Source organism: Camelus bactrianus, chromosome 5 (genome assembly GCF_048773025.1).
Source record: "Camelus bactrianus isolate YW-2024 breed Bactrian camel chromosome 5, ASM4877302v1, whole genome shotgun sequence".
Classification (NCBI taxonomy): Eukaryota; Metazoa; Chordata; class Mammalia; order Artiodactyla; family Camelidae; genus Camelus; species Camelus bactrianus.
Window position 1 is genome coordinate 88,487,766 of NC_133543.1, and position 27,295 is coordinate 88,515,060.

Below are 27,295 nucleotides of genomic sequence, written 5' to 3' on the forward strand. Positions count from 1 at the left end.
AATTAAGAATTTTGGCATAAAACTGGAAATACAAAAAAGGACATACATTAAAAAAACTAATCAAAATTGAAAACTGAAAAATATAACAATAGAAATTAAAAATTCAATGGATAGATTTTTAAAAAATTGGACTACAGTCGGTTACAATGTGTCAATTTCTTGTGTACAGCACAATGTCCCAGTCATGCATATACACACATATATTCGTTTTCATATTCTTTTTCTCAATAGATTTAACAGCAGATTAGACACAGCTGAATAGAGAATTAATCAGCTAGAAGAAACAAAATGACAAAAGAACACAGAGAGGGTAAGAGACAGGAAGGGTACAGTCAGAATGTCCAATATATATGTATATATAAAATTTATATATATACAAAATTTGAAGTCCCAGAGGGAGAAGAGAAAAAGAAAAAGGGCAGAAGAAATGTTTGAATGTCTGAAAACCTCCCAAAACTAATGAAAGATATTCAGTCACAGAGTCAAGTAACCCTGTGACCCTTAAAAGGATAAATTAAAAGAAATCCATACCTAGCCGCATCAGGTGTTGGTCTCATTGTTGTTGTCCCCCCCCTGAACTTAATATGCCCTTTCCCCTCCTTCCGCTGCCTGTAAATAAACAATTCTTCAAAAGCTCTTAGAACAACCTTTATCATCCTGCAGGTTCCATTGCTAATGGGTTAATCTTTGACCCTGTGTTGATTTTACATTTGTATGAGTCATGTTTTTAACTTTGAAAATTGTATTTTGAATATACATGTATGAAACAAAGAATTCATGAAATAGCACTTACTCTTCTTGCAATATTTTCTGTACTGTTATTCTTATCCATCTTATTAAAAAAAAATAGTTTTGTTCACGTTCATTAAATCTGGTCTCAACCTGCAGTTTGAGAAATCTTGCCTTAGCAGACCTGGGAGTGTGCGGATGGTGGGGAGGGAGAGGGGTAGAATTGCATTCAAACAAACAAACAAAAAAACCCGAATATTTACATTTGTTTGTTTGTTTGTTTGGCTTCCTCCCTCCAGGAATCATGACACATGGATTTTGGACACATGACCGGATTTTGGTTTTGCGGGTTTTTGCTCTTTCCTCGCTCAGCGATCACACTCTGGGATCACCACCGGGGGCTATTAGGAAAAGCCAGCCGCCAGTTTAATCTCTACAGCCGGTTCTCAGTCCCTCCAGGAAGAGAGGACAGCTGAGACGCTGGCGCTCTGGGTAGGGAACCCCAGGTCAGGAGAGGCGGGTCTCACTGGGTGGGGCCTCCGGGTCTTGGAAGCCTCCCGGGCCACGGAGAACCTTGCCAGCACTCCCGCACGGACTTGGGACCAAGCGAACATCAAGTTCTCCTCGAGAGTTCGCGGAAGTGCGAGGTGGGGATTTGCGGAAGAGGCGGCCATCATCAGAGCTCTGTGGGTCTCCTAAGCCCCTCTCTGCATTTTCTGCTTTGGCGTTGTCCGACCCCTTCCCGAGCCAGGAGGCTTACAGTTGGAAAATGTGGCTTCCGTGAGTTCGTTAGATCCTATTTGGAGGGACTGAAGACCGCGAGGGAAAGTGAGCAATAAAGGGCCTGGTCAGCCTTCGCCCGGCCCACCCTGGGCTACCGGTGCCCTTAAACCCGCCCCTACCGATCCGTATTTGAGCAAGTTCCAGGCTCTCTGCACTCTCGATCCAAAGACGCGGCGGCACAGACCATGAATAGTATGCGTGCGCTAGGCTGTGCGAGGCTGCGGTGGGCGCTGCTGGGGAGGAGGGTGGCCCTCCCTGGCCTCGGCCCACACGGAGCCAGAGCCAAGGCCGCGATACCCGCCGCCCTTCCGGCGGCCCAGGCAGCGGAGGCTCCTGGAACCGGGCCTGGCAACCGAAGACTGCGGAGCCTGGAGGAGCTTTCAGGGCCAGGGCATCTGCGCCTCTTATTCCAGCTGTTCGTGCGAGGCTACGTTCTGCAAATGCATCAGCTCCAGGTAACCGAGCGGGGGGGTGGGGGTGGGGCTCACAACCAGGGGATACAATGAGCAACTGGACAGAGAAGCTGGGGATGGGGAGACATTGGACAAAAAGTGAAGGACCCGGGCACTTAACTCGGGACCAACTGGGGCTGTGGTCATACACTGGAAATCTGTGGGTCATGAACTGAAATGATCCCGTCGAGGAGTGATATGAAGCAGGAGGGCACCGGGCAGGAGGTGATTTGGGAGGCTAGGTTTAAAGTGGACAGAGTTAGAGAGAGGAAGGAACTGTCTTGGTGAAAGAATGACAGATGCAAGTGCATAAGCTGTCAGATGGTATAGAACCACTATTTATCTCTGTGGTGATATTGACTATCACAGACTTCTTCCAAAGGTAGAGGCTTCTGGAAGATTACAGAGGTTTAGCAATTTGCAGGATAAATTTCCCCTTAGAAAAAAGATGTCATTTCTCAGGGAGTGAAAGCCAAATCATAGACATTAAAGAAAAGGTGCATTTTGTTATTAAGAAATCAATGTCCCATAAGAAGGGTTTATCCAGTAGAACACCAGTATGAGGCAAGGCTGAATGTATAGCCCACTGTCAGTGGAGAAGGGACTGGAATATCCAATGTTGGATAAGTTGGAGAGGTTTTAGGAAATGCACCAAAGAGATTCATGTGGGATCTGTCTTCTTGATGACTATTAATAAATATTAATGCACCCACTCTGCCCCAGGCATTTTTCCAAGAGCTGAGGTTTGATGAGATGAGGCCAATACCCTCATGGGAAGGAAGAGGGAGAACAAGGGAGTGAACAAATCAATAAACAGCTAATTTCAGAAAGAGAACTTGAGTGCCCTGGGAGGAGAAGCTGGTCCAGGGCTGGGGGAGGAGTTTATTCATATGTGCCACCCAGGCACATGTGTGGTTATCAGTGATTGACAAGAGGAGTCTTGACAAGAGGACTTTGTCTGGGCTGATGAACAGATTGGTTACCATGTAGCTACATGCTGGGCAGGAGTGAGCTGTGAGGAGGAGCTGTGGGAACTGGCATTAGGACAGGCCTTTCAGGAGGGTCTTGAAGGCCAGACTAAGGGCCTTGGCTCCTCTGAGGGGCTATGGTGGGCTCTTGAGCAGGGATAGAGGGGGAAGATGGCCTCCAAGGGACACTGTCCAGGTTCTGGTGTGTGCAGTAGGATGGATTGGACAGTCGAATGAAATGCAGTCAGTACAGAGGGCCTCAGGTGACAAAAGCTCCAGTGTGGCAATATATGAGCCACCCTCCAGAGAAAGCTGGACTGGGAGTTAAAGATCATGGAGGAAATGATTCTGAGTGTTTGAAGGTCCACACTAACCACAGTTTCTCTGTACCTGTCTGGGCTGCTACCATCTCCCCTGGGACATTCCCTGCTGAGCTCTTATTTCCGAGACTTGGTAGGCAAGTCCACAAGGTACTCAGAGATGATTACAAGATAATTCTCTGTGTGCTTAGCTCCAAGAAACCAAGTAAGCCAAGAAACTAGAGTCCTGAGATGTTCTTCTGCTTGATTTAACATCTAGAAATGTGAGGATCCCAGTGAATGCCCCAAGGGTGAGGACTAAGGATTTCTCATCATATCTTAGGGAGAATTTACTGGGGAGTTTTGCTCAGGATTATCTCTAGAGAAGCAACTACCAAAGAAACTCTAGACTGCCCTAGGAAGTGGAAGATGAAGAAGAAAGCCAGGAATGTGTGGCATTTTAAAGGAGAGGCCAAGACTAGGATTTAGGAGAGCCTCCAGGCTCCAGTCTTTGTATCCCAAAAATCTGGAGTCACATGAACTTAGGCTGTTCCATGGGAAATATACTAGCCCTTCCTCCATGCGGGTGGTGTGAGTTAATAAAGAGCAGAGTGCTGCACATCTATAAAAGCCAGTTAATACCCCTACTGAGAAAGAGGATGTGTTCCAGTGGCCCACTTTGTGTCAGTTCAAATCCATTTGGTTGCCACTCACACTGGCTTAAACTATGACGCAGCTTTATTGGTTCATATAACCGAAAAGTCTAATAGTTGAGCGCCCTTCAGGTATAGTTTGTTCTAGAGATTCATGAGATCATCAAAGCTACAGTTTTGTCCTTCTGCAGTTCTCTTGGCTCTGCTATCACACAGAACTTAGTTGGCTGGCCGGGGTTAATTGCCCATTCCTGAACCCATCATAGTGATCATAGGCATACTCAAGCTTAGACTCATGCAGGCTCACTCCTAAAGCTGGAGTTGGGGTTTCTACCACCTAAACAGGTGGCTACTGCACAAGGAGGAGGATTGGAATTGATATAAGGGCAGCTGACCATAATGTCCCCTTCCCCCTGAGTTGTCAAAAACTGCATATCACACATACAATTAATAAAATCAGCTTAGGGAAACAATGTAGGACTTAAGGGGTTGGAGTGGAAATTGGGACATATGAAAACCATGCTAGTCTATAAATGCCAGTTTCTTTCTCTTTCCTAACTAAAATAATATTGAGAGTGATGAGAAAATGAAATGTGAACATATGTTAAATTTGTATTAAATTGATCTTTCAGAGATGTCAGCCCCGAGAATGATGAGATCAGCTATCTATTATGTAGCGCTAATTGTAGACTGCCTGAGTTGGTGACCCCTCTCGTGTCCCCATAATACCTCCTGAACATAGTATTTGCCATTTCATATATCATGTTTCTTTTATATATATATATTTAGTTAAAACTTTCTTCTTGTGATGAGAACTTTTAAGATCTACTCTTTTAGCAACTTTCAAGTATACAATCTAGTATTGTTATAGTCACCATGCTATACATTACATCCCCAGGATGTAAGTCTGTAATCCCCACTTATTTATTTTACAACTAGAAGTTTGTACTTTTTGACCACCTTCACCCATTTTGCCCTCCTCCCATCCTCCTGCCTCTGGCAACCACCAATCTGTTCTCTGTATGTATGAGTGTTGTTTTGGTTTGTTTTGTTTTTAGATTCCACATATACATGAGATTATTCGATATTTGTTTTACTCTGTCTGACTTATTTCACTTAGCATAATTCCCTCAGTGTCCATCCTTGTTGGTGTAAATGGCAGGATTTCCTTCTTTTTTATAGCTGAATAATATTCCTCTGTGTGTGTGTGTGTGTGTGTGTGTGTGTGTGTATCACATCTTTTAATCCATTCATCCATTGATGAACACAGATTGCTTCCATGTTTCCATGTCTTGGCTATTGTAAATAAGGCTTAATGAACTTGGGGATGCATTTATCTTTTTGAGTTTAGTGTTTTCATTTTCTTGGAATGAATACCCATAACTGAGACCACTGGATTATATGATAGTTCTATTTTTAATTTTTTGAGGAACCTCCATACTGTTTTCCATGGTAGCTGTACCAATTTACATTCCCACCAACTGTGCACAAGGGTTCCTTTTTCTCCACATCCTTGCCAACTCTTGTTTTTTTCTTTTTTATCTTTTAGTCATTCTAACAGGTGCGAGGTGATATCTCATTGTAGTTTTCATTTGCATTTCCCTGATGACTAGTGATGTTGAGTACCTTTTTATTCACCTGTTGGCCATTTGTATGTCTTCTTGGAAAAATACCAATTCAGAACCCCTGCCCATGTTTTAATTGTATTGTTTGGTGTGTGTGTGTGGTTTTTTTTCTATTGCAGTATGTGAGTTCTTCATATATTTTTGGATGTTAACCCTTATCAGATATATGACTTGCAAATATTATCTCCCAGTTAGTAGGTTGCCTTTTCATTTTGTTGATGGTCTCCTTTGTTATGCAAAACATTTTTTAGTTTAATGGAGTCCCACTTGTTTATTTTTGCTTTTATTGCCTTTGCTGCCTTTGCTGCCTTTGCTTTTGGTGTCAAATCCAAAAAATCATCATTGACACTGATATCAAGCAGCTTATTGCCTATGTTTTCTTCTGGGAGTTTTATATTCAGGTCTTATGTTCAAGTTTTTAATCCACTTTGAGTTAATTTTTGTGTATGATATAAGGTAGTGATTCAATTTCATTCTTTTGAATGTGGCTATCCAGTTTTCTCAAACCATTTATTGAATAGACTACCCATTCTCCATTATATATTCTTGGCTCCCTTGTCATAAATTAATTTACCATATATGTGTGGGTTTATTTCTGGGCTCTCTATTCTGTTCCACTGTGTGTGTGTGTGTGTGTGTGTGTGTGTGTGTACGCCAATACCATACTGTTTTGATTACTATAGCTTTGTAATATACTTTGAAATCAGGAAGCATGATGCCTCTAGCTTTGTTCTTCTTTCTCAAGATTACTTTGGCTATTCAGGGTCATTTGTAGTTCCATACAAATCTTAAGACTGTTCTATTTCTGTGAAAAATGCCACTGGAATTTTAATAGGAATTGCATTGAATCTGTAGATTGCTTTGGGTAGTATGGTCATTTTAACAGTATTAATTCTTCCAATCTATGAGTATGGAATATCTTTCCATTTATTTGTATCTTCTTTAATTTTTTCCTTCAGCATCATAGTTTTTAGCATATAGGTCTTTCACCTCCTTGGTTAAATTTATTCCTAGGCATTTTTTTTTTGATGCAATTGTAAATGAGAGTGTTTCTTAATGTCTCTTTCTAATAGTTTTTTCTTAGTGTATAGAGATACAGCTGATTTTTGTATATTGATTTTGTATCCTGCAACTTTACTGAATTCATTTATTAGTTGTAACTTTTTTTTTTAGTGGAGTCTTTAGGGTTTTCTGTATATCATATGGTGTCATCTGCAAATAGTGACAGTTTTACTTCTTCCTTTCTGATTTAAATGCCTTTTGTTTCTTATTCTTGCCTAATTGCTCTGGCTAAGACTTCTAATACTATGGTGAAAAGTGGCAAGAGTAGGCATCTTTGTCTTGTTCCTGATCTTAAAGGAAAAGCCTTCAGCTTTTCACCATTGACTATGATATTAGCCATGGATGTGTCATATATGACCTTTATTGTGCTAACTTACATTCTCTCTATACCCACTTTTATAAGAGTTTTTATTCTAAGTGGATATTTTATAAGAGATTTTATTGTAAGTGGATTTGTGAAATGCTTTTCTGCATCTATTGAGATGATCATATGATTTTTATCCTTCATTTGTTAATGTGTCATATCACATTGATTGGTTTGCAGATGTCAAACCATCCTTGCATCCCTGGAATAAATCCTATTTGATTATAGTGTATTTTTTAAAAACTTATTGTTGAATTTGGTTTGCTAATATTTTGTTGAAGATGTTTTCATTTACACTCATCAGGGATATTGGCCTGTAATTTTCTTTTCTTGTAGTGTCCTTGTCTAGTTTTAGTATTAGGAAAATGCTGGCTCCATAAAATGAGTTTGGAAGTGTTCCTTCCTCTTCAGTTTTTTGGAAAAGTTTAAGAAGGGTTGGTATTAATTCTTTAAATGTTTGGAAGAATTAACCAGTGAAGGCATCTGGTCTTTAACTTTTGTTTGTTAGGAGGTTTTGATGACTGATTCGACCTTTTTTCTAGTAATTGGTCTGGTCAGATTATCTATTTCTTCATGATTCAGTCTTGAAGGATGTATATTTCTAGAAATTTATCCATTTCTTCTAGGTTGTCCAAGTTGTTGGCATGTAATTGTTCAGAATATTTTCTTGTGATTTTTTGTGTTTTTGTGCTATCAGTTGTAATGTCTCCTCTTTCATTTCTGATTTTGTCTATCTGAGTTCTCTCTCTCTCTCTCTCTTTTTTTTTTTTTTTTTTTGGTAGTCTAGCTAAAGGTTTGCCCATTTTGTTTATCTTTTTAAAAAGCCAACTCATAGTTTCGCTGATCTTTTCTATTGTCCTTTTAGTCTCTATTTGTTTCTGCTCAGGTCTTCATTATTTCCTTCCTTCCACTAACTTTGGGGTTAGTTTATTCTTATTTTTCTAGCCTCTTGAGGTGTAAAGTTAGGCTGTTTATTTGAGATCTTTCTTGTTTCTTAATGTAGGCATTTATTGCTATGAACTTCCTTCTTAGAACTGCTTTTGCTGCTTCTCATAAGTTTTGGCCTTTACCACTCTTTGCATCCTTTCCTCAAAGCCTCTGTTCCCACTCTCCACTGGACATCAGCATCAAAGGCCAGATGATCCATGACCTTCTGAACCTGGCAGGCTTTATTCTGCCCAGTGCAGAGGATATCACTTCCATCTCCAGCAGCTCCAGCAGCTCCAGCACCAGGTCAGCCTCCTTGCTTGTCTGCATCTCAGCTGGCAGCATGAGCAGCTGCATGACTCTGGGAAGAGATGATGTCTGGATGCTCCCTCCTGCTTGGTCTCCCTCGCTGCTTGATCTGTCCTTGCAATCTACCCACTCACCATTGCCATGTTAGTGCCCCTTAAAGCATGTTTGGTTAATTACTCCCCTGCTTGGGAATTCCTGCATGGTCTGGGGAATCAGCTTTAAATTCCTCAAGCTGACATTTGGAGCCCCAGTCTCCTTTTTCCCAGGCACCCCTTCCTTTAATTTTTGATGTGTTGTGTTTTCCATTTTCATTCATCTTTAGGTACTTAAAAATTTCTATTTTGATTTCTTCTTTGACCTAGTGGTTGTCCAGTAGCATATTGTTTAATCTCCAAATATTTGTGAATTTGCCATTTTTATTCTTGCAATTGATTTTTAGTTTTATAACATTGAATGGGAAAAGATGCCTGATTGGACTTAAGTCTTCTTAAATTTATTAAGTTTTGTTTTGTTACCTAACATATGATCTATCCTGGAGAATGTTTCATGTATGCTTGAAAAGAATATGTATTCTGTTGCTTTCGGGTGGAATGTTCTGTATATGTCTGTTACATTCATCTGGTCTAATATGACATTTAAGGTCAATGTTTCCTTATTGCTTTCTGTCTGGATGATCTATCCCCTGATGAAAGTTGGGTATTAAAGTCTCCTACTATTAATTGTATTGCTGTTTATTTCTCCCTTTAGGTCTGTTATATATTTAAGTTCACATGTTTCTTATCATTACCTGTTTATATGGCTTAGATACTGGGTGGTGAAGCTCTGAGGGCTGGCTTATGTCTTTCCCAGCTCTGTACTTCCCAGCAGCAGGCACAATTCTGAGAATAGGAGAAATTTTCTGTAATGTTTAACAAATAAATACATGTCATGTACCAAACAAAGGGCTGTGTGTGGTACTGAGTAGTGGCTACATCTGGTGGTAAAGTTATTTGTGAGAATCTTCTCAGTTCCCTAACTGGGTTGTCTGACATAAGATAAAGGGAAAAAGAGACAGTGAGGGAGGTGGGCAGATTGATTAAGCCTGGGCTTTCAGGTGTCAGCTTCCCAGGTTTAGAAACTAAATTTTGTCAGCAGATTCAGCATGGGTAGGCTCTTGGGGACTGACCCACATTAGCCAAACTCACAGAAACAAATTGTGGATGGGAGTGCCCATGTATTTATTTATGGAAGTTAGCCATCCCAGGGATCATAATACTCCATCACACAGAAACTCACTATTCTAGTTATCCTCCACCATGTAACAAACTATCCCAAAGCATAGTGGCTTAAAAGAACATTTTGTTATACTCATGATTTACGGATCAGGAATTTGGGCAGTGCACATCAGGAATGGCTTATCAATGCTTCACCATGGAGTAGGGTTTTAGTTTGAATGGCTGAAGATATGTGGGATAGCTCAAGTGGGGCCATGTGTTTGGGCCTCAGGTCTGGCTTTGGTTGGCTTCCTCATTCTTTTTTCCACATTGCATCTGCTGGGGCTGGAATTTCCAAGATGACTTCTTCAATTGCATGTTGGGTGCATGGACTGGTTTGGTCAGAACAGCTGAGTATCTCTCTCTCCGCAAGGCTAATTTGGGCTTCCTCACAGCATGAGGGTCTCTGTATATTGCTGGCTTCCCCCAGAGAGAATATTCCAAGAGACAGAAAGTAGAAGTTGCCAGTTTCTTAAGGCCTGGATCTGGAAACTGACAGAACATCATTTCTGCTATATTCTACCCATCAAAGCAGTTACAGAACCTACCCAGATTCTAGAGGAGAAGATGTAGACCTGACCTCTTGATGGGAGAAATGTCAAAGAATCAGTGGCCCTCTTTAATTCACCACATCTTCTTCCTAGAATCCAGGTGCCTAGGGAGATAAATTAGCAACTACATCACTGGACAGCTTGCTGTGCAGGGACCCCAGAATTAAAACAGTAGGATTGTATGGAAGGAAATTTAATCTAGGCCTTGGAGAAACCTAGTTGAATGTGCTTCTCTGGTGCCTGTCCATTAGATTAAGTATGTCTCTCTCTCTTCAGAGATAAATGCTACCTATTTTTACTGTTTGGCTCCTTCTTCTGGGTTTTATAATGGCCACCCCCATCCTGTTAACACATTCTTTCTTCAATTTGGCTAATACCGTTGATTAGATGGATTTTCTTTCCCAGTACTCATGTTACCATCAAGCCTTCCAGAGATTATCCTCCAGTTACTTTGACTTGGCTTGAGTGTTTTTCAGTCTCATCTGGCAGACATTTACAGATTGTCCTTGAGACTCTGGCAGAACAAGTGTATTGCCTTTAAAGCCTCAGGGATAGGAAATTTGAAACTAGGTATTAAGGTAAAAAAATGTGAATCATACCAATTTAGTAAATACACTGCCAGATTTTTTATCTTACAGATAAAATTCTGTGGTCAAAGAGATATTCCAGGCTATTCAAAATAGTAATATTTCTTTTTTTTAAAGTTGAGAAGTGTTTTTTTTTAATTGAAGCATACTCAGTTACAATGTGTCAATTTCTGGTGTACAGCATGTTTCAGTCATACATATACATAGATATACTCATTTTCATATTCTTTTTCATTATAGGTTACTACAAGATATTGAATATAGATAGCTTCCTGTGCTATATGAAGAAATTTTTTAAATCTATTTTTTATATAGTAGTTAATATTTGCAAATCTTTTTTTTTAATATTTGCAAATCTTGAACTCCCAATTTATCCCTTCCCACCCCCTTTCCCCACTGGTAACCATAGATTGTTTACTATGTCTGAATCTGAGAATTGTTTTATTCAGCAGACTCACTGAGGACTTAAGCCTGGAAGACAGCCTCTCAGGTAGTTCTGAGGGACTGCTCTAAAGAGATAAAGGAGGAATGAGGATACAGAAGAGTTTTTGCAACAAAAACCGGGTAGTGGGAACATCAAAGATCATTGTTTTTTGGGTTTTTTAATAAATTACTTTGTATTCATTTTTTTCTTGCCTGATCATGGCCTTTTAAAAATTTATTTGTGTATTTATTTTATAATATCATATTTAAAAAACTGAAGTATAGTTGATGTACAGTATTGTATGTTACAGGTATACAATATAGTAATTCACAATTTTTAAAGATTATACTCCATTTATAGTTATTATAAAATATTGGCTATATTCCTCATGTTGTACAATACATCCTTGTAGCTTATTTTATACCTGATAGTTTGTACCACTTAATCCTCCACCTCCATCTTGCCCCTGCTCCTTCCTTCTCCCCACTGGTAACCACTAGTTCCTTTTCTACATCTGTGAGTCTGTTTCTTTTCTGTTATATTCACTAGTTTTTGTATTTTTTAAGATTCCACATGTAAGTGATACCTTACTGTATTTGTCTTTCTCTGACTTATTTCATTTAGCATAATGCCCTCCAAGTCCATCCATGTTATATACCAGAAACTAATACAACATTTTAAATCAACTGTACTTCAATTAAAAATCAACCAACCAACCAGCCAACCCATTTAAAATATAGACAGAAGAAATGAACAGACATTTTAACAAAAGAGGAAATGAAGATGGCCAACAAGCACATGAAAAGTTGCTCAACATCACTAATATCAGGGAAATGCAAATAAAAATCACAGTGAGACATCATCACACACCTGTCAGAATGGCCATCATCAGAAAGAACGCAAATGACAAATGTTGGCAAGGATGTGGAGAAAAGGGAACCCTTGTACACTGGTGGGAATATAAATTGGTGCAGTCACTATGGAGGTTTCTCAAAAACCTACAAATAGAACCACCATATGGCCCAGCAATTCCATCCTCGGTATATATCTGAGAAAAACAAAAACATTAATTCAAAAAGATACATGCACCCTGCTATTAACAGCAACATTATTTATAATTGCCAAGATATGGAAGGATCCTAAGTGCACATCAATAGATAAATGGATAAAGAAGACGTTTTATATATATATATATAAATATATTTGAATACAACTCACCCATAAAAAAGAAGGATTTTTTTGCCATTTGTGGCCCATCATTCACTTTTTCTTTTCACATTAAAAACCAGAATTTTATAACTGGCATAAATATTTCCATTGCATCAAAAACAGCAAAATACCTAGAAATAAACTTAACCAGGGAGGCTACCTATACTCTGAAAACTGCAAGACATTGATGAAGGAAATTGAAGATGATACAAAGGAATAGAAAGATCTCTTATGCTCTTGGATTGGAAGAATCAACATTATCAAAATGGCCACACTACCCAAAGCAACCTGCAGATCCAATGCAGCCCCTGTCAAAATGCTCACAACATTTTTCATAGAACTAGAACAAACAATTCCAAAATTTATATTGAACCATAAAAGACCCTGAAGTGCCAAAACAATCTTTCGTAGGTCTTTTTTTTTTTTTTCCCTCTTTCTTCTTTTTGATCTCTTTTCTTATGGTTTAATGACTAGAGAAGTTCCTTTAACATTTGTTGTAAAGCTGGTTTGGCGGTACTGAATTCTTTTAGCTTTTGTTTATCTGTGAAGCTTTTGATTTCTCCATCAGATCTGAATGAGAGCCTTGCTGGATGGAGTGTTCTTGGTTGTAAGTTTTCCTCTTTCATCACTTTAAATATATCGTGCCACTCCCTTCTGGCCTGTAGAATTTCCGCTGAAAAATCTGCAGAGTTCCCTTGTATGTTATTTGTTACTTTTCTCTTTCTAATTTTAATATTTTCTCTTTATCCTTAATTTTTGTCAATTTGATTATTATGTGCCTTGGTGTGTTCCTCTTTGGGTTGATCCTGTGTGTAACTTTCTGCGCTTCCTGGACTTGGGTGATTGTTTCCTTTCCCAAGTTTTCAGTTATTATTTCTTCAGAAATTTTCTTACGTCCTTTCTCTCTCTCTTCTCTTTCTGGGACCCCTATAATGTGAATATTAGTATGCTTCATGTTGTCCCAGAGTTCTTTTAAACTATCCTCCTTTCTTTTCATTCTTTTTTCTATTCTGCAATAATGATTTCCCCTAGTCTGTCTTCTAGCTCATTGATCTGTTCTTCTGCCTCATTTAGTCTATTCTTGGTTCCTTGTAGTGTGTTATTCATTTCAGTGATTTTATTCTTTAACTCTGTTTGGGTATTCTTTATGTTTTCCAACTCCTTGCTAAAAACTTTGCTCTGTGTATCTGTACTCCTCTTGAGTTCTCCAAACATCTTCACCTCTTTACTTTAAACTCTCTCTTGGATAAATTGCCTATCTCCTCATCATTTATTTCTTCTGGGGTTTTATCTTGTACCTAGGCCTGGGAGATATTCTTCTGCCACCTCATATTGTCTGTCTTTCTATTTGTATTTTTAGGTAGGTTATTTATGTTTCTTGACCTTGGAGAAGTGGCCCTCTGTGGGAGACATCCTACATGTCCCAGTAGTATACTCCTCTCTTGTCACCCAAGGGCCAGTGTCCAGCTGGTCCCAGTATAGAGTCTGGCCTGTGTTTGTAGATTCCTTCCACAGGCTTTAGGATTGTTGTTTTATTTCTGGTATCTGCCCCCTGTGGATGAGGCTGGCCTAGAGGGTTATGCAGGCTTCCTGGCAGGAGGAGTCAGTGCCTGCCCACTGCTGGGTAAACCTTAGTCCTGGACCTCTGGTGGGTAGGGCCGTGTCTAGAGTTGTTTGTGGCTCAGGAAGTCTGCTGTTGGGTGGGGATGTGGTCCTACCTAGTATGTTATTTGGCCTGAGGCTTCTCAGCCCTTAAGTCTACAGGCTGTTGGGTGGGGCTAGGGGTGCTAATGATCCAATAAAGATGTCAGCCTCCATGAAAGCTCATGTAGATGAACACTCCCAGAATGTCTGCCACCAGCTTTTATGTCCCTTGGTTGAGCCACAGCCATTCCCTACCTCCCTAGAAGATCCTCCAGAACCTGCAGGCAGGTCTGGCCCAGGTTCCTATGAAATCACTGCCTCTGCCCTTGGACCTGGCACATGCAAGACTCTGTGTTTGCTTCCCAAGAGAATGAAGTTTCTGTTTTCCCCAGTCCTGTGGGGTTCCTGGAGTTAAGCCCTGCTGGCCTTCAAAACTAGATGTCCTGTGGTCTCCTCCTCCTCCCAATGCTGGGAACCTCGGCTGGTGAGCCTGACGTGGGGCTTAGAATTCTTAGTCCTGTGGGAGGGCCTCTGCAGCTTAATTATTCTTCAGCTTATGGGTCACCCACCTAGTGGGTATGGGTCCCAATTATATCATGAGCACACCCCTCCTACCATCCTGCTGTGGTTCCCTCTTTATGTTTCCAAGTGAAGATCTTATTTTGCTAAGTTCCAGCCTGTTTCTTTTCCCCAATGGTTGTTTAGCAGTCAGTTGTGGTTTTGCTGTAGTTGCGAGGAGAAGCGAGCTCATGGTCCTTACTACTCTGCCATCTTGACCGGAAAATCCCAAGACAGCAATATTTATGATTGGGAAAGGTTAGAATGACTTACATGTCTTAGTAGGGGACTGATTAAAGAAATTACAGTACATTCATAGGGTGGAATTTTATGCAACCATTTAAAAGAGTAGGGGCAGATCTATGTGTATTAATATAAATTGCTTGCGAAGAGATAGAAAGTAAGGTGCAAAACTATATAATATGCCATCATTTGTGCATAAAGAGTGTGAGGGATATATGCATATATACATTTTTATATGCATAAAATATCTCTGGGAGGACATACAAGAAATTGGTAATGATTGTTGCCTCTGTGTAGGGGTCTTGAAGTCTGGAGGTGAGAGGTAGGAGGAAGATTACTTTTTATTGCAAGACTGCTATGGACCTCCCAGAGTTTCCTCTGGCATCATCCTGCACAGGCATAGTTCATCATCATTTGGGTCAATTTGAACCCTTTGTACGTTTGAGTTTTAACAGTGTGCATATATGTATTACCTTTTACAATTTTTAAAACAACAATAGAAGAATGGAGAACAGGAGATAAAAGGATTGCTGATCAAGTGCTTCCTGGTCCAATGTAAAATTCTGAAGTCTTCTGATGGCCCTTCCTTTTGTACCCCTGTTTGGCTCTGGATCCTTACTTTTGGTGTTCACTTCTGCATCTGTATCCTCTTTTTAGTTCAGCATCCATTGCTGACCATCCCCTCCTTGTTCTTGGGGTACTCTCATTGTTCCACTCCAGCCCCTCCCAGCTTGTAGGCAAAGGTGTGCTCAGCACTGATGTTTGCCTCTGGGTGTGTGAGGGATTCAGATAGCAGGTGGGAAATGCTTCTGTTTTCCTAACAGCCTCTCTGAGGGCATCCCAGGGAATTTTTTTTTTGGTTCATTCTTGGATCTTCCTCTACTCTCAGCCCATTGTTCCTCTACAGTGGAAGATCAAAGGGAAATTCTTACTGTCCAACTATCTGGTCCATGTATTTGTAAACTTATGACAATTCTGCTGTCTTGCATAAAACCAGACATTTTAACGATTATTGAAGTAATGGCTGCTCATATGCATAAAATTTTTTTTTGCAGCTTTGTAGAATAAAAAATTCAGAAACATGTTATATGCCAATCAGCAGGATAAATAAATTTTGATGTATACAATGGAATACTATGCAATAGTCATAATGAATGCACAAGCTTTTTATATATCAATATAGAACTCAGAACCAAAGTTGAGTATAGAATGATATTTACGGTAGAAAACTATTTTTATAAATTAAAAACCATACAAAAATACTATAGGTTATTGTTGGATACATATATATGTAGTAGGGTTATATAGTGGTTGCTCTGGGGAGGGAAGGCAAAGGGAAGGATAAGAAGGAGACATTGAATCTGAAGTGCTTTCATTTTTAAAATAGATTTGAAGCAAATATGACAAATATTAACAGTTTTTAATTCTGGAGATAGAGTACATGGATTTATAATGTTATTTCCTTTGATTATCCATATTAAGATAGTCATAATAAAAATATAGGTGATCCTGCTCTTTATGAGTCCAAATGGTGCCTCTGGTCTCAGAAAATAGCATTCAAGGCAGGGTTCAGAGTAAGGAGAACCTGGGAATGCTGTTAACTATTTAGCACCTTCTGTCACTTGGAAATGTAAATTCCACTTGTGTAGGGGGGTTGGTGCTAACCTCCTGATGACACTTTGACAGCACTGAGACATGGCTGTCCCAGCTGGACTCTTCTTCACCTTTGACTCTGAATGATGCTTTCTTTCTGGCATCTGTCAGTGTAGGCAAAAGCATGGCCTGTGCCTGAAGTTACATGTCTCCTTCTGTTTATCCAACTGATGGCTGCCAGCTTTTTGGGCCGGGTTTGTTGACACTGGCAAAACAGCGCTTGGTGTTTGTGAGTTTGCTTTTGTTCTCAGGACTATTTACTTGCTGTTTAATGTTGTTTTGCTGTGCTGAGAGCCTCCCTAAGGAACCCACTATCAGTAAACTAAGCAGGCCACTAAATACAAGAATAGAACATCACAATGCAGTATTATTTTTGTTTGAGGGGAGATTTTTAGATGACTTTAATGTTTCTTTTCCTGTAATAGCTTTATTGAGTTATAATCACACACCATACAGTTCACCCATTGAACAATTAAATGATTTTCAATGTATTCACAGAGTTGTGTAACTATCATTACAACAATTTTAGAAAACTTTCATCACCCCAGAAATAAACCTCATACTCTTTGGCAATAACAAACACTCTGCTCCCCTGCCCCTGTCATTCTGTCATCAGTCCCTGGCAACCACAAATCTGCTTTCTATCTCTATGTATTTGCTTGTTATGGACAGTTTATATAAATGGAGTCATTCAATGTGTTGTCTATTGTGAAAGGCTTCTTTCACTTAGCATGATACTTTCAAGGTTTATCCATGTTGTAGCATGTGTCAGTACTTTGTTCCTTTTTTATGGCTGAATAATATTCAATTCCAGGGATATGCCATACTTTGTTCATCCATCCATCTGTTGATGGATATTTGGATTGTTTCCACTTTTTAGTTCAGTATTACTTTTGAACTTTCAAAGTATACACACTGTCAAAGATAAGCATAGTTCAGCATTAAAGTGGTGAAAACAGATTTTATTCAGTAACTACTGATAGTAGGGGGAAGAGATGAACTCCTTTCTGATTTGTGCAGAGGTGACTGGTGTCTTAAAGGGAGAGTGACAGAGTGGGGAGCAGGATGGCAGGGGCTTGCACAGAGTCAGGGAAGTGAAAAATTACAAAAAGCAGGAAGAAGGGGTTGGTCCATGTGAAGCTCATTTGGTGCTTATCTTATCAAAGCTAGGCTTCTACCCTCCCACAGAGACTGGGAGTCACAGGCCCTATCTTCAGATGTTGGATGGAACAAACAGGAAACTCTTTCGGCAGCCTTGAGTTTTCTCAAGCAGGCACTTTAAGCGGCACTTTGAGCTGTTAGAAATTATGTTAGTGTGTTAAAGTCTTTAAAGGCCAATGTTGAAGCTTAGTTGAAAAGAGGGCTGAGAGGAGCCTGACTAGAACTTGGTTAAGGAGAAAACTCTATCACAACCTAAAGCTGAGTTTCCTAAATTTGTTTGGATCCCCAGCCTTTTGACTATCTGAAAGCTATGGCACTTTCCTAGGACAAAAAATAAGTTTATGCACAACATATTGCATAGAATTTCAGCTCTCCATCCCCTTCAACCCCCAACGTGTCTGCACACCAAGGTTACCACCCCTTGCCTTGGAGATAGAGGAGTGTGTTCTAAACAATATACTGATAATTTGGTTAATGGTTGCCAGGAACTGCCTTGGGTTATTGATTAAACATCTGGGCTAGCCACAGTGCTCCTTTGGAATCAACTTGCAGTACAATGAGAAAATGTCAAGTTCAGACATACAATACAAGGCAAGGACAAGGCCCAACTAGCAGTAAAGCTAGAACAAGCCACTTTTAGACTTAGACATTTTATTGCTTATATACTGAGAGGAAGAGTAGGGCAAGGGCACCAGCTCCCTGTGATCCTGTCTCAAACCCTCAGAGGACAACCCTGAAACTTTCCAACCAGAGGACTGCACTGCGAGTTGCAGGGTGCCCTGTTGCTGAGGAGCCTCTTCTAAACCATAGCAAAGGGGTCTTACATTCTGTAGCTCTTTTCTGAGTCGGGGTGGGAAGAAGCCTACACCTCATCAGAACCCAGGGAGTGATGAGAAGTTACCTCCTTACAGCCTCCCAGATGAGCTAAGGAGGTGAGTGGGAGGTTGCCTCCTAGCAGCTCCTTGTAGGGAAGCCTGCAGGCCTTCCAGTCTCTCATGTTCTGGGAAGATCACAAAGTCTTCTGCCAAAACTCACACAATTAAAGCTCTTGAGCTATGGCCAAGTGTTTGCCTGTGTGAATATGTGTGCAGGGTTGCCCTAAGCTTCACCCTAAACTTTTACATATCCACATAAGAATTCTGAGAAGCAGAGATCACCGAATCAGATAGACAATCTAATTTTACTGGTAAGTATGCTTACCAAATCTGTTCTGTTTGTCATAGGCAACATCAGATGGGAACGACGATAACCATGATTTCTGTAGGTTGATTAGGCCTATTTGGACTGTAGACTGTAGCCAGGCTTCCATTCAGAGGACAACTGGAGGTGTCAGCAACCACACCAACTCTGCCTCAGCTGACCCACAGAAGTCCTGGGCAGTATGATTGTTTATTACCATACTGAAGAGTTTAGAACAACCTATGACTAATGAACAATCAAAAAAGGCCAACAGTAGTGGGAAGAGGCTAAAGACACCAAATCAGTGTCCAGAAAGTTAATCTTGCTCTGTTATCTTTAGTGCAGGCTGGTCCTTTCTGATATCAGCAGCTCTTGGGAAGTTTCTGAGAGTTTTCAGATTTCAGATTCTCTCTGGCCGGTGGTCAAGTTGAGGGTGGTAGAAGCAGACTGGGTTAAACTGGCAAGATGCCTGTAGACAAGAGTTGAAAGAGGGAGATTAAAAGTTCCCCTCTTCACTCTCAGCCTCCCAGGGTTTATCCCTGATGACCTACAAGTCAGAGGTGTTCCTCCCCTTCCACAGCCACCTGACCACTATGACCAGTCTCTGCAACAATCACTTCATTCTTTGTCCCAATCCTCCTTGTGTCCTACCCACGCTGGTTTCTCCTGAGGTGCCTCAGTTGTTTCTTCCTTGTATACCTCGTACCATCCTAGAACATCTCCCGCCTCCTGACATACGGGCCACATCAAGTCCGCCTTTGGAGTTTTCACCTGGTATCATGATCATTAGCATCAATATCCATGACTACCCAAGAGCAGCAAGAATAGGTGGCAGAAGAAGCACCAGGTTACAGTAGTTCATGCTGTGACTATTCCTGCTACTAGCAAATTCCAGCGGCTTGGTTTCGTAGGTATGGGAGGAAAGATGGAAGAAGAAGAGTGAATAAATTATGTGGTTTGGATCTCTTACAGTCTATCTGGGCCTGTTCCCACCTTCCCAATCTCATAATGAAAAATTCTGCTTAAATGGGAGGTACCCTCCAACATTTATAGTCCAAACTGACTCTCTTAATTAAGTGCATGATCCACTGGGAGTCAAGCCTTGGTTGCCCAGTTATCTTTTTCAGTTTCTTCTTTAAAGGTCCACTCCATCTTTCAGTGGCACCTGCTGTCTGGGGATGACATGAAGCATGAACAATCCAGTGGATACCCCAAGTAGCTGCCCACTGCTGGATGCTTTTTACTACAGTCACCACTGTCTGATCAGATGCTCTGGGGAATCCAAATATGTAGTACAGTCCATCTAAGGGTCTTTGAATAGCAACATCCCCCCATCTGCTGTGTGGATGGAGATGGCAGTGCCATACCTTGGAAAGATGTTTACTGCAGTTAATGTCTAATGGTACCCTTAAGAGGATGGTAGGGGACCTATATAGTCTATTTGCCAGGACAAACTAGGTCCAGTACCCCTATGCTGTGTGCCTCAAAGTTTCCTTTAGCAATGGCCTGTGTAACTGATAGTCTGGGCATATCTGCCAGGCTTTCTTGGCTTCATATGCTCAAGACACTTGCTGTGAAACTCAATCTTGAATTTTAGACGTTTTACTATGCCCTGTACAATGGTCTGTCCTGGTGGCTTTTGTCCTTATATGGGCATCACAGGTCTTGAGGTCTTTTGAATTCCATTGATATTCATCCCAGAAAACCTTTTCCATAAATATCACCTAGGTCACAAACAGGGGGTGATCTTCTGCCATAATGTTTATCACCAAAGAGGCTAAGACTTGATCATCCAGGCATCCTGTTGCCAGGCACCAGCCCATACTGCCATGAATCAGTGAAAATGTAACAAGGTACATTTGGGGAGGTCTTTTCCAGGACAAGTACCATAGCTCACAACTCTGCTCAATGAACAGAGTTTTCTTTTCCATGCGTAGTTTTAAGCATTTTTCTTTGGGCTGCACAGCAGCAGAAACCCAGTATACATCATGGCCTTCAACTCAGTTGATTCATCCATGAACCAGGCCTAGGCATTGTCAAGAACCTCAGTGTAGTGAAGGCCTCAAGAAACCCAAGGTGTTGGTGTAGACCCTGTATCCGAATCAGCACATCTGGAGGGCGACTGACCACTTTATGCTAGGTTTACTTCTTTCCTGGACATACCACTTCTACGTAATTAGAGATGCTTGTTAGGTAATACCCACTTTGTTGATATTCTCACTTCTGCCCCATCTTATGAAAAGGACATTAGGGTATAGCAATTCTTTGCTTTGTCAGTCTCTTAGTGTCTACCAGCACTCAAAACGAAGCCAGGGATAATCTTGTAAATAGGGTGTTCTGGGTGGTGATGTCAGGCAAGCACCGTGTCTAAAACCCTAAAGGGCCATTGCCTAGTGGCCACATAATTTTGCCACAGGCTCCAGTCTGCATGATTGTTAGTCTCTGACATGTGTATCTCAAAAGGCTCGTGTGGGCTGACTGGTCCAAGCAGAAGGGCAGTCTGCACAGTCTGTTGGGTAGTTTATTAACACGTTTGTCTGTACTAGTTCTTTAATCAAGACAGCAATCTTCCCTTCCACCTCTTCCCTTTCCCTGGAATCCTAGGATAATTTGTTGATACCACATGACAGGGCTGAGAGAACAAGGAGGACTTCTGGTATTCTACTCAACCCACTACTATTGTTCTAAAAGTGGCATTTCCCCACTGGGAATATCCCTTACAATCTAGAGATATTACACATCTTTACATCTATTCCCACAGTACATTCAGCAGTATCCATTATAACCACTTGAATGTGTATTGGCTCAAAAAGGCTCCCCATTGTGATTTTATGTGTCAACTTGACTAGGCTGTGGTGTTTGGTCAAACACCAGTTTAGACATTGCTGTGAAGGTATTTTTTTAGATGTAATTGACATTTAAATCATTTGACTTTAAATAAAGCAGTTTACCCTCCATAGTGTGGGTGGACCTCATCCAACCACTTGAAGGTTTTAAGTAAAAAGACTAAAGTCCCAAGAAGAGGAAGGAATTCTGCCTCCAGACTGCCTTTCAGACTCAAAACTGCAACATCTATTCCTGATGGAGTTTCCAACTTTCTGGCCTGTCCTGCAAATTTCAGACTTGTCAGCTCCCATAATTACATGAGCAAATTTCTTAAAATAAATCTCTCTCTGTATATACATATATATTGCTTCTCTTTCTCTGGAGAAACCAAACACACGTGTAAAGTTACATTAGTCCATCATTCAATCTGAGAGTTTCTTCCAAATCCAGTTAAAGTAATTTTTCAACCACACCTGTGGAAATTTCTTGGCACCAGAGTGACTTGTTCCCCAATATCTAAAAAGGCTGTAAAGGTTTCATAACCTTGGTTGCCATCAAGTCCCTAATATTCTTTGACCATTACATAAGAACTGATCCTCCTTAAGGAAGGAGGGACTTGCCTCTGCCCCAGTCCTGTTTGTTTCCAAAGGAGGTAAGATCTGGGTAGAGATGTGGTATGAAGGCATTGGATCCACACCATTTCAAACAGCAGAGACCTCAGCCAAGGGCATCTATATCTTCTTGGCCTTGATCTTGTTTGTCTATCGTAAATGCCAAAGCCAACTAGGGAATCACCCCTGTTACAACCTGGATCTTTCGATTTTATGGCCTTCTTATGGCCTGATATTGAGAGAAAATTTCCCTCACAGACAAACCATCAATCTCTAGTTTGGGGACTCCCTGGCATAACAGCCAGGTACATATGCTCCTACATACTGGATGTCTGTATTCCTACAGTCTTCCTTTATATTAGTTTGCTTAGGCTGCCATAACAAAGTATCACAAACCGAGTGGCTTAAGCAACAGAAATTTATTGTGTCCCAATTCTGGAGGCCAGAAGCCCCAAATCAAGGTGTTGGTAAGGATTGGTTCCTTCTAAGGGCTGTGAGAGGACGATCTATTCCAGGCTTCTTTTCTTGCCTTATAGATCACTGTGTTCACATGGCATTCTCCCTGTATGCATGTGCGTCTGTGTCCAAATTTCCTCTTTTTATGGGGACCCCAGTCATATTGGATTCAGGCCCAACCTAATAACTTCATTTTAACTGGATTACTTCAGTAAAGACTCTATCTTAAAAGAAGATCACAGTCTGAGCTCCTGGGGGTTAGGACTTCAGCAGATGAACTTGAGGAGGACAAAATTCAACTCATAACACCCCTTTTAGTCTGAAGGGCATTTATCTTAGTCTGTGTCTAGGCTTCCATTCTGAGGAACTGGCTTTCCAGAGCTAAACTGTTTTCTAGCATCTATCTTTGGGGCGCTAGAGAAGATTTAACTGTCTCCCAAAGATTGATGGTATCTGTTGAACACACTGCTCCACCTAACCCTGAGTGACTATCTCATCATCTGGGCATGTATGATTTCCACTGTAAATCTAGGTGGGGGTCATGGTGGCCCTAAGGGAAGTTATAGTTTCCCCTCTTGTCATCCACAGGTGCTTATGAGATGGTGGCTTCATTATAGATGTAAATACCCACTGCAACAAGCCCTGGTCAGTCTTTGTCTGTTCTTCCTTCATGCTCATGTCATCAGTAAGGTCTTCATGCCAGAGTGGCTAGGAGCCTAGGGTCAGCCATTAAGTGATGCATTAATTTCCATTCCTCCTCAACCAGCAGAACTGCTAGCTGGTGCAACCAAACTTCTAGAGTCTCATTAGGCTTTTAGCCAACCTACCTCTATTTTCTCCTTTCCTGCTCCTTGTAAGAAGGGACCTCAGTATATCTTGTCATCCTTTGATGACAAGGGAATATTTTATCTATGGTCATAGTTACCTGTCCTAGCCAAGCAATTTCACTTTTCTGGTGATACAGAAGGATAAGGAACAACCACAGAATGCTTTTTAAAAATTGTAAGGGCCCCTCTCCCTTTTACTCTAAACACCAACACAACTCATCAGGGTTCTCAGGGCCAACGTTCAAGGACCCTTGTCCCCTTGTCACTAAACATCAGCAACCATTGCCCACCAGGATCCTATTCCATACCTTGAGAGACAGCCTGCTGTGGTCTTGCTGTCTTTTTTCTAAAAGGATATCATGACTTTATCAGCTTCGGGGAAGAGAGGGTTCAAAACCTCACCTTGTCAGTCTGTCAGGAGCAGCAGGGCAACACCCTGGGAGTGTGGTTCCTTTTGCAGATATAACTTTTATACCAGGAACATACGGCTTTTTAGTTGGTAAAAGGCAGCAGTTTTTCTCTGACTGCCAGAGGGGTTCGTGTTTCCAGAAACCACTTGACAAGCTGATTCTGAACCTTGTTGGGGCTTAGCAGTCACTCCTGCTGAGACCTTCAACTTGCTAATCAACAAGATGTCATTATACAGTGAAAAGTTTGGACTTCAGGGGAAGTTTCTTAACACTTTGGGAACCAACGTAATTAAATATTTCATAACTGGTTTCACATTTTGGCCGCAGTAGGTAGGAGGAGTGGCCTCACCAGCCTCTCACCCCCAGAATTGCTTTCCCTTTTGTTCTTTCGTCAGTGCTGTTCTTGCCCCAAACTATTAGTCACTTTTAAACAAAACCAAAGGATTTAACACAGGGCCTTCAGAAATTCTAAGGTGGCTGGAAGCTTAAGGGGAGAGGAGAGAGGAGAGAAGGGGAGAGGAGGGGAGGGGAGGGGTGGGGAGGAAGGAGGAGCACAGGTGGGCAAACCCACCCAACCCGGAAGCGCAGCTTTGTACTTTCAGATTTCAGTGGCCTCTTACTGACAGATGGTGCTGTGGGAAAACCCCCTACTCCTCTGCACTGCTGCTCTTCTCTCCCTAACCTGGCCACACAAATCCCTAGTGGGAGGACTAGCCTCCACCATCACCCACACACGCAAAAGGTTAAAAGGACACCTTGAAACAAAAGGGGTCGATTGACTGCGATGCAAGGTTGCTGGATCCCAGTTGAGGAGCAGCAAATCCCTCCTAGACTGCAGCAAGGCAGTTTTGTATTATGCCGCTCTCTTCTGAGCAGAACGCCCACATGCATCAGAACCCAGAGAGGATAGGAAACTGTCTCAGGATATAGGGACATATGCCCATGAGGGGACATAGGGAAGGAGTGTGCGGTAGCCTGGTGGCAGCTCCCAGCAGGCCTTCAGTCCAATTCCTGGAGGATCAAAGGGCATTCAGTCCTGAAGACTCAGGGAAGGCTGGGTTCAAGCCTTTGTGTCTGGGGGCACGCAAATTCTGAGGGTGCCTTGGCCAAGCTATTACCCCCCAAAAGTGACAGAGCCCCTTGATGCTGGGGCTGGAACCAGGACAAAATCTCCTGCCAAGTAGCCCCTGACCCCTCAACTGATACTGCCTGCTGTGGATGACCAACCTGGGATAAAAACCCATGAAATGAGACAGGTACTTTTTTCCTATAAAAATTATCCTTGTTTAAAAAAAATCACATAAATATGAAGTATATGCTGTTTATTTGTGATTAAGAGAAAATGTCATTTCAACTTGGTTGAAATAATTTGCAGAAGCAATATATGTTTATTGTAGAGAAATCAGAAAATATAGACACAGAAGAAAATCCAAATCTTCCATAGTCCCAGCACCTGCTACGTGTCACAGTGCCTTGTACACATAGGTGCTTAATAAGCATTTGTGAAATGAATACATAAATATACACATGAGCTTGGGAATAAGCAAGCTTTATCCCTGCTTGCTTGTCCTTGGTGAATAGGCTTCCACAGTTTCCCCATGTGTCATCTAAACATAAATGCACTTTTAAATGAAAGCATACCATATACTCTCTTTTGTAACCTGCTTTTTACTAAAAGGTAAATATAAATATCTTTCTGTATCAATATCACTTCAGTAACAATTTTTAATGGCTGAATAGAATTCCATCATAATGCTACACCAGAATTTACTCATGTCTCTTATGAGAACAATCCAATTGTATTGGATCAGGGCCCCACTCTTATTTAATCTTTCTTTCTTTTTTTTTTTTTTTTAACATTTTTTTATTGAGTTATAATCATTTTACAATGTTGTGTCAAATTCCAGTGTAGAGCACAATTTTTCAGTTATACATGAACATACATATATTCATTGTCACATTTTTTCCTCTGTGAGCTACCATAAGATCTTATATATATTTCCGTGTGCTATACAGTATAATCTTATTTTTGAAATCCCAGTCTGTCCCTTCCCACCCCCCACCCCCTTGGTAACCACAAGTTTGTATTCTATGTCTATGAGTCTGTTTCTGTTTTTTATTTATTTATTTGTTTATTTGTTTATTTGTTTGTTTGTTTGTTTGTTTATTTATTTATTTATTTATTTATTTATTTATTTTTAGATTTCACGTATGAGCGATCTCATATGGTATTTTTCTTTCTCTTTCTGGCTTACTTCACTTAGAATGACATTCTCCAGGAGCATCCATGTTGCTGCAGATGGCGTTATGTTGTCAGTTTTTATGGCTGAATAGTATTCCATTGTATAAATATACCACAGCTTCTTTATCCAGTCATCTGTTGATGGACATTTAGGCTGTTTCCATGTCTTGGCTATTGTAAATAGTGCTGCTATGAACATTGGGGTGCAGGTGTCATTTTGAAGTAGGGTTCCTTCTGGATATATGCCCAGGAGCGGGATTCCTGGGTCATACAGTAAGTCTATTCCTATTCTTTTGAGGAATCTCCATACTGTTTTCCACAGTGGCTGCACCAAACTGCATTCCCACCAGCAGTGTAGGAGGGTTCCCCTTTCTCCACAGCCTCTCCAGCATTTGTCGTTTGTGGATTTTTGAATGATGGCCACTCTGACTGGTGTGAGGTGATACCTCATTGTAGTTTTGATTTGAATTTCTCTGATAATTAGTGATATTGAGCATTTTTTCATGTGCCTATTGATCATTTGTATGTCTTCATTGGAGAATTGCTTGTTTAGGTCTTTTGCCCATTTTTGGATTGGGTAGTTTGTTTTTTCTTATTAAGTCATATGAGCTGCTTATATATTCTGGAGATCAAGCCTTTGTCAGTTTCATTTGCAAAAATTTTCTCCCATTCCGTAGGTTGTCTTTTTGTTTTACTTATGGTTTCCTTTGCTGTGCAGAAGCTTGTAAGTTTAATTAGGTCCCATTTGTTTATTCTTGCTTTTATTTCTATTGCTTAGGTAGGCTGTCTTAGGAGAACATTTTTGAGATGTATGTCACATAATGTTTTGCCTGTATTTTCTTCTAGGAGGTTTATTTTATCTTGTCTTAGTTTAAGTCTTTGATCCATTTTGAGTTTATTTTTATGTATGGTGTAAGGGAGTGTTCTAGCTTCACTGATTTACATGCTGCTGTCCAGTTTTCCCAACACCATTTGCTGAAGAGACTGTCTTTATTCCATTGTATATTCTTGCCTCCTTTGTCGAAGATTAGTTGACCAAAATTTTGTGGGTTCATCTCTGGGCTCTCTATTCTGTTCCATTGGTCTATATGTCTGTTTTTGTACCAATACCATGCTATCTTGATGATTGTAGCTCTGTAGTATTGTCTGAAGTCTGGGAGAGTTATTCCTCCAGCCTCTTTCTTTTTCTTTAGTAATGCTTTGTCAATTCTTGGTCTTTAGTGGTTCCATATAAATTTTATTATGATTTGTTCTAGTTCTGTGAAATATGTCCTGGATAGTTTGATAGAG

General features: G+C 40.8%; 1 protein-coding gene across 1 annotated transcript in view; it reads left to right on the top strand.

The window, feature by feature from the left end:
• Positions 1-1,102: 1,102 nt before the first annotated feature.
• Positions 1,103-27,295, top strand: part of CYP27A1 (cytochrome P450 family 27 subfamily A member 1) — a 38,859-nt gene continuing 12,666 nt past the window's right edge. The window contains exon 1 of the mRNA XM_010948785.3: positions 1,103-1,967. Coding sequence (XP_010947087.1) covers positions 1,698-1,967 — 270 coding nt within the window. The 5' untranslated portion in view covers positions 1,103-1,697. The remainder of the gene's footprint in view (positions 1,968-27,295) is intronic.